The 11666-nt window shown below is 44.5% G+C and overlaps 3 protein-coding genes across 4 annotated transcripts; 2 read left to right on the top strand and 1 right to left on the bottom strand.

Moving 5' to 3' along the window:
• Positions 1-2104: 2104 nt before the first annotated feature.
• On the bottom strand, positions 2105-7689 carry pnpla8 (patatin-like phospholipase domain containing 8). Its single transcript, XM_088407073.1, has 10 exons — positions 7521-7689; positions 5490-6341; positions 5277-5426; positions 4760-4911; positions 4601-4695; positions 4359-4530; positions 4226-4283; positions 3934-4128; positions 2984-3179; positions 2105-2874 (listed from the first exon to the last, which is right to left on the bottom strand). The coding sequence occupies exons 2-10, from the start codon at positions 6324-6326 to the stop codon at positions 2600-2602; spliced, it is 2130 nt and encodes a 709-aa protein (XP_088263199.1). The 5' UTR covers positions 6327-6341; positions 7521-7689; the 3' UTR covers positions 2105-2599.
• A 533-nt stretch (positions 7690-8222) lies between these two features.
• akap14 (A-kinase anchoring protein 14) lies at positions 8223-8612 on the top strand. The gene has a single exon (XM_088407055.1). It carries the CDS (start codon positions 8223-8225, stop codon positions 8610-8612), a length of 390 nt encoding a protein of 129 aa, XP_088263181.1.
• Positions 8613-9295: 683 nt separating this feature from the next.
• Positions 9296-11533, top strand: LOC148405482 (dnaJ homolog subfamily B member 9-like). Of its 2 annotated transcripts, none has more exons than XM_088407111.1 (3): positions 9296-9443; positions 9711-9958; positions 10694-11533. In XM_088407111.1, exons 2-3 carry the CDS (start codon positions 9742-9744, stop codon positions 11098-11100), a joined length of 624 nt encoding a protein of 207 aa, XP_088263237.1. In that variant the 5' UTR covers positions 9296-9443; positions 9711-9741; the 3' UTR covers positions 11101-11533. The 2 variants fall into 2 exon arrangements, with proteins under 2 accessions (XP_088263237.1, XP_088263238.1); XM_088407112.1 differs by having other exon boundaries at positions 9359-9443; positions 9678-9958.
• The last annotated feature ends 133 nt before the right edge of the window (positions 11534-11666 follow it).

The following is an 11666-nucleotide window of genomic DNA, read 5'->3' as shown; positions in this document are numbered from 1 at the left end:
ACGTGACAAGATGTCGATACTCTCGTTAGCTAGAATATCTTGCAATGTCATAATTAACTTGCATTTGTATCCACTGTGGTGGATTTTTTTTTTTTTTTGGTCTATATTTTTTGACGGACTGGAGATACCATATTAAGTTACACTGTAAGTCCGAGTGAGCTCAGTGAAGGATGGCTATTCCAGTGCTGTCCCACTGAGACAAATTGGACAGGATATACAGGTTAAAAAGCACTGGGCTTAAAATTGAACCCTGGGGCACACCAAATGTGCCCCAGGCAAAAATATGAAACGTTTACTGCTGAAAATGTCCAAATAAACAAAGTATCCCTTTAATGCCGTTAGTTCATGGGGAAAACATGCTCACCGACTACACCATGAGGCATGCTCACTATCTAAGCGTAAACAAGCTCCGTTTCCGCCGAGGGACTTTTGTTCAGCGTCTAATCGGGCTAACCCTGAGGAGAAGCATGAGACACGAAGCCCTCCGCATGATTGAACATTTTTGGAAATATGTGCATGCAGAGACATATTCAGCACTTGGCTGTAGTTTTGCACTGAGATGGCTGCAGACAGTGTTGACATTGATGCAAAGCCATTGGGCAAAGACGCTTGTTTTTGTGTGTTTGCAGGTGTGCGCCCCTGCAAGAAGAGACTGGTAGGAATGTGTTGAGCAACACCAGTGCGCAAAACCTGTCCACCGATGTGCTGACGGCGGCGTTTTGTTCCTCGGGCTTTTCTCCGCAAATGAACTCGTCGTTTACAGGCAAACTAAACAGTTTCATTGGACTTTTCCGGCTTTGGGTGATCTGCACGGGTTATTTAGAACCGGTCTGATATACTGTATTAGGGTAAGCTAACGTTGACAATAAGCAGACACCTGCTCCTGAGTTGTTACTGTTTACACTACAGGCTTCCCTTGTGACCAGATGCGCTCTTAAGATAGATAGCTACAAACTACGACCGCTTCCCAAACTTATTTTTAACAATGTACCCCGTGGCAGATTTTATTCAGCCAAGTTAAAAAGAAACACAATTTAGAAATAAGTTGCTTCATGTTCAAATTAATTTGCTTTTAATTTGAAAAGAAAACTATGTTCTTGTTAAGGCGTTGAATTAGATTTGCTGATAGCTGCAGAAACCATCCCCCTTATGTACCCAAATTTGAGAACCGCAAGACCAAAGGTGACCAAACTGCGACCTGGGGATCAACTGCGGCCCACCCATCGCATTTTTTGGGCCCGAACCATATGCAAAATATACATTTTGATATTGCTAGCAAAATGCTCTTTTAAAAAGTAATACTTAAGGGAAGACTCAAACACTCAATTACCTAGTTTAGTTTCAACCATTTTAAGCCATTCTTTAGCCTTAAAATGAGGTAAATATTAAAAAAAAATGTTTTTTCTGTATGTGGCCTCAAGTGAAAAAAAGGACACCCCTGCGATATTACTCAAAATATGCAACCCAAAAGCAAAAAAAAAAAGCTAAAGCAAAAATTTGTGATGAGATAAATGCAAACACAAACATTTGCACATTGATAAAAGTGAAAAGTGGAACAGTTGCTAGGGAACGCTATAAGACAATTCTGTCCAGCCCCCCCCCCCACTCCAGCCAGAAGCGTGGGAGGGAGACAGACAGCTCTTGCCACTCCACACATCTACGAAGGAGGAATGCTGTAACTTTGTCACGCCTCCTTATGTAAACACAGCCCAGTGAGGGACTCTATTACCACCAATCGTATTCATCTCACCTTCGCCTCATTTGTTTTTCACGGCTTGATTGGGGAAGCCTTAGATGATTGGTTGGCAGTTAACCTAACCTGCAAAATACTTATGTCAATCGAAAAGACTGATTATAAAGCAAATGCACAAAAAGGATGCTCTTACCTTGAGAAGCAAATTTTTGACAATAAAATCTTAAATAGAGGAAGAGGTGGTACTTGTTCTTTGTAAAAAAAAGACAGTTTATTGCTCTAGATGGCCCCCTAGTGAGTATTGTGGCTAAATGCAGGAAGACAAGCAGATATTTTGCCTTTTTGTTGTCGGTGTTGGAAAAAGCAGATGCACACAATAAAATTCATGAGAAATTAATCAACTTCAGTGCATTCCCGATTCTAGAGCAGCCTCAATTTTATTGTTTTATTATTTTCACTCTTTCAAATTCTTGAAATAATTAAGACGCTCAAGCTAGCGGCTAAAGTGGCTTCTAAATGCAAAATGTAGTTACTGTATTCAAGAAATTCACACATTGGGAAATTTGCTTCGAATGACCACAAAATGTGAATAAGCCTAAAAGTTCATGTTTGATTTAAATAAACTATATTATTTACATTCCTAGAGGTTAAGAACGAGGACTTTAAAAGTCTTGTAAACAATCACAATGACGTCCTGATGTGCAGTGTGTGTGTATAACAATAGTGACAGAGACGCGAGAACGGTGATTTGCTGTCATCTGGTTGTCCGTCGGCCCTCCGGCAATAATATGGATGACCAATGCATACTAGTGGTTAATTTTTTTTTTTCAAGTAGCTGATGATAAAGAAATGTAAACATTGCAAAACGTCCTCCCTTTTCCGGGCGGTCATACCTGACCGGACTAGTTAGAGTTTGGAGGTGAAGGGGGGGCCCTCGTACATGTCCGCCTTGAGCTTGGCCCACTCGGCCAGTCTCTGGATGCGGCCCTTCTCCTGAGTCAGCACGCCGGCGGCCTTGCGCAGCTTGGCGTCGTTGCGCTCCAGGTAGCGCTCGCCCTCACCCGTGAGGAAATTCAACTTGTCCACGCGGCTCTCGTTCAGCGGCACGTCCTCGCTCAAGTGAGGGTTGAAGCGGAAGTAGGTGTCCGGTGGCAGGAGGGCGTCCAGCATGGTGTGCACTTCTGAACAAGCCATGGGAACATGTCTTTGATTTGAATTGAGCTAAGATACGTATTTTGCATTTGAATTGGCTAAAATCCCGCCAGGAGGACGCGGAAGAAAATATTGTACCTTCTGTATCGGTGGCGCTGCTGATGACGTTGGTGAGCTTGGCTTTGAGGCTGGTGTAGGTGGTGCCGTTTTTTCCCGCCACCTCGTGCCGTCCGGTGCCCAGAGAGAGCACGCACTGCAGCGGCGTGTTGGGCCACAGGCACTTGCACTCGTGGATGGCCAACGCTGTGGGGTTATTGATCAGGAGGCCTCCATCCTACAACAAAACCCGATAAAGAAACAGTTAGAAATGATCTTTATTTTATACCAACATATTTTCAACCATCGAGTTGATCTAATTAAGAAACTGAGCTCAGACAGAAAGGAAAACTGGAGCGGGAGTGCGAGAGCAGTGGGCGTTTGCGTCAGCCTAAACCCCTCAATGAAATTCTACTCGGCTCCATGCGGAATGTGGCGCATGACATACAAATTTGCAATCTTTCCAGTACGCTTCACGTGACTGCGCACTTAAAAAACGGGGGGTTGAGGGGGGCTAGAAACTGAATTTGTAGTTGGATCTATTCAGACACTCCAGACAGATCATTTAACTTATTGAATTTCAGATTCCTTTAGCCCAACACTGGAATATTGATTTAACATATACCTGGTATTGTATGCCTGGACACTTAAAAAGTACAAAAAAAAAAAGGCATGGGGGTCAACCCACAAGATGATCATGACCTTCAGCAAAGCCCCGCCTTTAAATTTTAGAGTTCGAGACGTAATGTCTGAGATACGCAAGCAAAAAGAATTGTCGAGGGGAAAGAAAATAAGAGCGAGGCTAATTCCGCTTAAGTAGGTTGTTAAAAAAAAATCTTTCGAACATTTGCTCATAAAAAACTTTGAGTCCGACCTAGTTACAAATCAAATCAAGATTTAGTGCCAGATATCTTCTCTAATGTGCAACTGCACACTTGCCAGGATTTCGGCCCTGGATGTTTTGATGCAATTGCCCGAACTCCTCGTCGTACCTGATGGAGATCTTTCCCAAGCGTGTACTCCTGGAAGTAGCCCGGCGCTGCAGACGACGCCCTGATGGCTTGCCACATTTTGTATTTGCAGTCACCAAGGTAGTGCGACCTCACTCCTGGCATCAGCCGGTAGTTCCTGAACACAAAGGCCTTGAGGGGAAGGCCCCTGTTCACCAGGGTGCTCACCGCTGACACCTGGTGAGCAAATAGGATACCGACGTTTGAAAAAAATGCTTCTCAAAAAAGTTGCACTTTGGCACCGTCACGTGGTCGAACATGGCTATCGTCTTACTTTGGGACAGTTGGGATCTCTGGCACTTTCTATCATGCACCCTTCCCCCATGCGTTCCCTGAAGACACAAACATGGATTTAGGACAAACGTGGCTTAGGATTTGAGTAAGACCGCAAGATTCAAGAAGCTAACTTCAGGATGTTCTCCCAGATTTCGCTGTCGTAGAAAGCGTGGCTCCAGCCCATCTTGACGGCCCCGACGATGACGTTCTGCTTGAAGACGTCCGAGCCCAACTTCCTGTACATCTGTTCGCACTCTTCAAGGGGGATCTGAAAAATCCCCAGCATAAATGCGAGGATGGCACCTAAAAGCAAAGCAGGAGAAGCTAGCTGAGGCAAAATTACATTCGATAAATCGGGACGCCGATGTCATACCTGTGCTGACTCCACAGATGTAGTCAAAGAGCTGGTGTACTCGTTTTCCAGTCAGGTTCTGCAGTTTCAGGAGGGTCTGCAGGGCCAGTAGTCCTCTGTGTAGAAGAATGTAAAGTATGAAGAAATGAGAACGTTTGATGGGGATTTTTCCACTTATACCTTGTCCCCCCTCCATCTATGGCCAGAACCCGGATCCCTCTGCCTTTTACTGGCTCTGTGTATCCGACCAGAGCTAGTGATTCTCTCACAGCAGCCTGAACGCGGAGGTCTGTGGCCTGCCGCAAACGCAGCAAGCATGGTATCGCTCTCGCCTGTAAAAAAATCAATCAATCAATCAATCAATCAACAAAGGCACTTTGGAATCAAGTCAAAACAAATGAAAGTGTCAACAGCTAAGTGTCAAAATGGCCACCTCCAAAGATGGAGGAAATCCGGTGGTTTGAGCCGCTTAATTAACTTTTCACGACGATGAAAAAAAGATAATTGTACAAAAAAACGTTTGAGCTGATTTGCTTTTTAAAGAGACAAAATGGACACAACAGTGGACACAAATGAATAGAGTGAGTCTCAGAAGGACATAATTTGTTTATTTCTCTTTTTTTATGTCACTTCTGTAATTAACTTAATGACAAATACCAACAAAATACATCCGAAATCAAGGGGCGCTCCTGCTCACCTTGATGGCCACGCCACGTGTCTCCGGAAACTCCAGGAGGTGGCAGCTGAGTTCTTCCACTCGACTGGTAAGCAGCTGGACTTCACTGACTCTCTGTAGACGTTTGACAAGCTCTCTGGTCCTGTTGTCAACACTCACCCTGGCTGTTATCTGCAAAGCGAAACACAATGCATCAGTATGCTCATTTTGCATGCTTCAGAGAATCTTGATGACCTTCTCTCTTTGAGCCAAAAGTTGCTGCTGCTTGACATGGTCTGCCTTCTGCTCGTCATTCTCCGCAGAGGTCTCCGCGACGCCGGTGGCTGAGCTCTTGTCCTTCACGATGCTTTTAGTGTCCCCTCTGAATTTTGGCACCAGCGGAGCGATGTAGTTCCCCACAAAGGCTTGAACACTTGGACGAGGGTAGGACAGATAGTGCGTGAAGCCTTTTTTGGCGGAGCCGCTCACAACCGGGGTTTCTGTTGCGGGGGGGTCAGATGGCGCTTTAGCATCCGGGTAAGCGAGGTCATTTGATGCGACAGGGGCAGCGGGCGCGTCGATGCTTTTGGCCGCTGCCACCGGGGACAAAACCGGGATGGGGTCAGTGCTTTTGAGAGGAACGGGTTCACTGATCTGCTGCCGCTTGCTTTCCCCTTCTTTTCCCTGCGTGCCCACGCCAAAGTAACTATTAATGTGCTGGGCTAAAGTCTTGTATTTCTCGTCCATGCTAGTTGGGTGGAAGAGCTGTGCTGTTTGTTTTACGGATGAGACCGGTACGGACATCTCAGAGGCGGAGCTGGAATTCTCGGCTGTGACTGATGGCTCCTCCGGCGCTCCTTTGTCATCTTCCGCTACACATTTCTCACAGTCTGCATCTCCCATGGCGGCTTCGGGGGAGAGTGAGACATCTGGGTCCTTCGACGTGACCTTGCCGGTTTTAACCAGAACTTTTTCAGCATGTGCGCCGTCTGCCACAGGATTGCCGGGCTTGAGACGGGAGAACTTAGAGATGAGGTCCGTGCTTCCTACTGCCTTGGTGACGCTGTCTAGTGTGGTCCTGATCCGTGACATGCGTCTGCTGGCTCACTGGGATCAAGAGCGGAAAAGACACGATTAATTATTGCCAGGGGTACGGTCGGACTGTTGGTACGACTGTTGGTAGCGAGGAAGTGTCTTTAATGTATTGCAACGCTTTTCACAATTTCTGCTAATTGAAAGTATCTGAGCATGGCCTAGAAGTCAATGTTTGGGCTGCGTTTCAGTTATGGTTTATTGAACTGAAATGCATACTCTACTGTACACTCGTGAAAGGACCAGCTTTGGCTTCTGATTTAATATGAAAGAGGTTTGTTATTTTCTTGCGCAATGTTTTATTCGGGGGGGCTGCAAGTGATAACGTAAAATGCCGTTAGTAATTGATAGACCAATGATTACATTTTGAGTAATATTTGACGGACCAGCAAAAAAAAAACAAACTGTAAAAAGCCTAATGCTGATTAAATCTGTAACAGAAGTTGTTGTTGCAGTCTAAGAAATACCAGTAGGGGGCTCTGTTTAATTTATAACGATCTCGGTAGTCGTGGAAACAGACCAAGCAAATGACATCAAACTAAAGCCTGACAATATGGAAGTCCGCGGTTCACCGTCTCTTTTTAATTTACCCAGCGAGTCTAATGACCTTGTGAAAATGTTGCAAGATGGAGCGAGGGACCCATCCATCAACACATCCACACAACACATTGAGTGGGTCGCCGCCCAAGACTTCACCGTGGAAATTTGCAGAGAACAGATCGCAGAATATATTCGGACATGGAGGTTAAAGCCCCCCTGGATTTACAGTCTGGACAGCCTCTGCTCGACAGAGGATGAAAATCAAACCTACTACCACTACCGGGCTCGTTTCAGCCATCCGTCCGCGCAGAGGCCAATTCAGGGGACGGCGAGCGTCTACTTCGTCGCTGAAGTACCGAAAGATGGACCGCAAACGGAGCCTGTCGAGGTCCACTTTATTGTGGAGTCTCATAGGCTGATCCACACCGCGGGGAGGACGCATTTCACGGACAAGTGGCTGGCGGTCATTGTTGACAAGAAGAATATGCTCAGAGAATCGATTCAACTTTGACTAGACGGTAGATCGTCTAGGAGTAAAACCACATCCACAAACGCTAAAACGGTTGTCAACTCGTGATCGGGGCATCGGCGTTCGATTATCTAATCACAGACACAAGATGGCAATGCACACAACAAAATCGGTCATTACTGTACCTGAAACAATAACAAAAAAAACGAAAACCATTCATTCCGTCCTCTGCTGCTACAGCTACGTAAGCGCTAACTGGAGAAGAGGAAAATGACAGGATATTACGTTGCGAAGGAACTTCCTTTGTTTACAAAAATAGACGAATGAAAACAAAACAAAAATACACGAATACAAATGACACATTAACGACTATAGAAATTAGTTAAAAATAAACCGTACATTAAGCGCAATGCGGAAATACATTTCTAGCATTGCAAGAAAATGGCATTAAATAATAATACTCCCAACATAGTATGACAAGGACTGAAGAACAATAAAAAAAATCGTTAATTTAATATAAACCGTGACATATTTATAATATAGGCTACATCTCCATTTCTTCGGTTGTTCCTCTTTGATTCCTGTTGTCCATGCTAAATTAATGAAGCTGCCGAAAGAAATGATACGTAACTACATGTAGATTTACCTTAATGAGAGCATCAAGCTTATTGTGCAGGGCCAAACGTCACGTGGTCACTCTTTAAAACAAAACCTGAATCATTATGTCACCGACAACGACGAGCATATGTAAACGTTCATCTGAATCATTATGTCATCGACAATGACGAGCATATGAAAACTTGTGTTACCTGTCATTCACAGCTGACGAGTGACAATTAGAGAAGGAGGAGGGTAAAACAAGAACAAAAACAAAAAACAAAGAAAAAATGCAATGGGTGGTTGCCAAAGACTTCACAGTGGAAGTGGGCAAAGAGCAGATTGCAGAGTTTATCAAAACATGGCAACTGGATCCAAAATGGATTTACAGTCTGAACTTTCTCTACTGGACCGAAGAGGATGAGCAGACGTCTTACCATTACCTGGCGAACTTTAGCGCACCGTCGCCTCAGATGCCCATCCCCACCGCGGCCGGCGTCTACTTCGTGATGGACGTCCCCAAAGACGGTGCGCAAACGGAACCCGTCGATGTGCACTTTGTCGTGGAGTCCAACAGGTTAAAACACACACCTGGGAGGACTGTATTCACCGAGAAGTGGCTGATGGACATTATCGAATGCAAAATTGCCGTGAGTGAATCAATGCGCAGTTTAGGTTGATGGATCCACTTGGAACGCGTTTGAATTGTATCTATAAATGACTTCTTGTTGGATGTCATATTTTGAAAATATTAAAAATTGGTAAAAAAAAAAAAAAAAAAAAAAAACGACGTATTTTTCAGCTTTCTTTTCATTTAAAATGTGACTTGTTGTCTGGGACGAATAATAAAAACTCTAAAAGAAACAAAGCAAACAAACAAAAACGCCTGCAAGAGCACTTGTACCGGAAGTTGTGCCCTACAGCACTTCTCCGACCGGCCACAAGACGGCAACAGCTTGGCGTTGTGTTCTGTTAGTGAGGGTTCTTTTTTCGATTAACATTGTTTTTTCGGTTGAGTTTTTTTCCCTCTTCACGTTGTGCTGTATCGCGGCTTTGACCAACATGACTTAATTTACCTAATTTCATTTTCGTCACAGATATGTTCAAAATGGTTAGCTACCAGTTGGAAAGAACGTTCAAGACTTCCTTTTTTTTATCAACAGGCATGTAGAATAAAGTTAGTTTCCACTTTATTCAGCGGTATTCTTGCAGAATGAAAAGTGCGCTGTTATAAATGAGAGTGCGGGGCTAATGCTACGTATTTTCAGCAAAACGAAACCGGAAATACGAGAAAATGGTCGTCTTGAGTCGTTTGTGATTCGTGAAACTACGTGTTCTGTTTCCACCAATCGAAGAGCTTTGAGTCACCGCATCCGTGAAATGGACCAATAGCGTTGCGAGTCGTGGTGCATTGGCTCAGGAATGCATTTCGTCAACAAACGTTAGCTTGCGGTTTGTCATCAGCTGGAGCTGTCAGCACTGCACTGTCCCAGGCTCCTTTGGTGACCCAGGTAAGCGGCCGTTTACGTAATTTATTTCATAATAAGTTGACTGTCGCCAACGAGTGTAAAGTGGAATTTCGGATTGCCAAACATCCTCACTTTTCATCCAAAATATCGCGTTGTCATATTTTTTTGCATGTCAACGTCTCGATTCGTAAGAGTAACCTTATCAAACGATCTGCCTATAACGTTTCTGGAATCGCACTGTGCCAGCTACACATTTTAATGTCTTTCTATTTCAAGTGTGATGAACGTTGATGTCAACATCCGTTAAAGGTACCCAAAGAAAAGCAGCCCCAAAGCAGTCATGGCCACAGTGCAGTGCGTGTTGCTACTCGCCTTTCACATCTTGCTCATCTCCGAGTTCATATTGGCCAAAAGGGACTACTACGACATCTTAGGGGTCCCCAAAGACGCATCGGAGCGCCAGATCAAGAAAGCCTTCCATAAACTGGCTCTCAAGTACCACCCGGACCGAAACAAGGGCCCGGATGCCGAGGCCAGGTTCAGAGAAATAGCTGAGGGTAAGGAACACTTTGCATTCCAAAGAGGTGGAGGAATGTTAGGCTACCTGAAAAACAAAGTGGCTCGAACCCAGACGCGATCAAAAAATAACTTTTTTCTTTTGTTTTCCTCATTCAATCCGAAAGACACATTTATGTTTTTTGTACGAGTACAGAGAGTGAATCCCAGGTACTTAAAACAAATTTCAGCCTGTAAACTGCCCCCGGACTATAAACACACAGATTGTAACTTCGGATATTTACGTAGAAAGATGGTATGGATGTTTTTTTTAAATTTGTGTTTACATTTAAAATATTTTTTCATACTGCTTGGTTACATCATACTTGAAACACATACTGAACATAATTGCGTGTTTCGAAGTAAGATTAGAACCGACACACCTTCATGCCGATTACACACCCGCATATTTAGTCATAAGCGCAGCACCGACATAGTTTCAACGCAATGCCGACACGCTCGGATTGTTAGAATACTGCACCGACACAACAGTGACGTGTCTGGTTGCATTTATCAGTGGAGAATTCCCCCTCTTTGCATGTAAAATTGCAGTTCAAACTCAATGTGTTTGCCGGGTGATTGCCCCCTGGTGGCTAAAAAATGAACACTGGAAGACAAGCTGCAGGGTTCAAAGCAGGAGAAAAAAAGTGCTGCTTGTAGTTGAGCGTTTTAACAAAAACACGTAAAAAATTGTCTTTGTCGCCATCACAAAATCCCTCCTTTTGTCTTAAACGCAGCATACGAGACCTTATCGGACGACAAGAGACGTCAAGAGTACGACCGGTTCGGGCGCGGCCCCTCGTCGCACGGCGCCGAGCCCAACTTCCGGCAGCACTACCGCTCGTTCAACGCGGACGACATCTTCAAGGACTTTGACTTTTTCGGTCAGCAGCAACACTTCCACTCCCATCATCAGGCCCAGCACAAGAGGTTCTTCCGCGAGGCGGCTGGGAACCAGCACAGGCGACCCTTCGGAGGAGGAGGACTCTTCGATGACATGCTGGAGGACTTGGAGAAGATGTTCTCCTTCAACGCGCACGCTACCAGGAGCGACGGCAGATTCCAGCGCTCGGCCAAGCAGCACTGCAGGACGGTGACGCAGAGGCGGGGCAACATGGTCAACACCTTCACAGAGTGCTTCTGAGGGAGACAAAAATAACGGGACACTGCTAGGTTTGGTTTGGAATTTGAATGCTAATTTATCACGTGCTTTTTGGTGACTTTCAGAGAGAACAAAGTTTGGTTACTTTCGATTGGTTCAGCTTGTTTACTTGCTCAGGAACCCGCAAGCTGGAATATGGGATATTAGCGTTTTTGTGAACAAGCCGGAAAAGACACACTTTTAACGGAAAACAAGCACTTCACATTTTATTCATTGGAGTTATTTTCATGTTAACGAAAACCTCAAACTGATCATGTGCAATATTCCGCACTTTTTTTTTTTTTTTTTGCTCTTCATGTTGCCTATTATGCATAGACAGTGCCGTTTGAGTATCATTGTCTGAATGTTTGCACTTTGCGTGTGTTTTTTGAGTGAGTGGATATTTGGAAATTCAATTAAAAAAGTTGCAATAGTACATGATCATCACTGCTAATAATTAAGTCAGTCCTAAAATAAGAGGGAACATATGACCTAAAAAAAAAAAAAGTCCTACACTGACAATCGCTGCACTGGGTAGCACAGTGCGCTCTTGTCAAATTGCGGGTGTT

Source organism: Hippichthys cyanospilos, chromosome 22, assembly GCF_059441005.1.
Source record: "Hippichthys cyanospilos isolate Australia breed blue-spotted pipefish chromosome 22, RoL_Hcya_1.0, whole genome shotgun sequence".
In the NCBI taxonomy this organism is placed as follows: Eukaryota; Metazoa; Chordata; class Actinopteri; order Syngnathiformes; family Syngnathidae; genus Hippichthys; species Hippichthys cyanospilos.
This window is presented reverse-complemented; position numbering and strand designations above follow the sequence as displayed.

What these genes read in the sequence shown, in the direction of transcription:
- akap14 (XM_088407055.1), top strand. Translation starts at nt 8,223, where the DNA reads ATGCAATGGGTGGTTGCCAAAGACTTCACAGTGGAAGTGGGCAAAGAG.
- pnpla8 (XM_088407073.1), bottom strand. Translation starts at nt 6,326, where the DNA reads ATGTCACGGATCAGGACCACACTAGACAGCGTCACCAAGGCAGTAGGA. An exon ending in GAGATCCCAACTGTCCCAAA is followed by an intron (nt 4,129 to 4,225) that starts GTAAGACGATAG and finishes TTTGCTCACCAG; the next exon opens with GTGTCAGCGGTGAGCACCCT. An exon ending in TTGGGAAAGATCTCCATCAG is followed by an intron (nt 3,180 to 3,933) that starts GTACGACGAGGA and finishes GTTTTGTTGTAG; the next exon opens with GATGGAGGCCTCCTGATCAA.
- LOC148405482 (XM_088407111.1), top strand. Translation starts at nt 9,742, where the DNA reads ATGGCCACAGTGCAGTGCGTGTTGCTACTCGCCTTTCACATCTTGCTC. An exon ending in GTTCAGAGAAATAGCTGAGG is followed by an intron (nt 9,959 to 10,693) that starts GTAAGGAACACT and finishes TCTTAAACGCAG; the next exon opens with CATACGAGACCTTATCGGAC.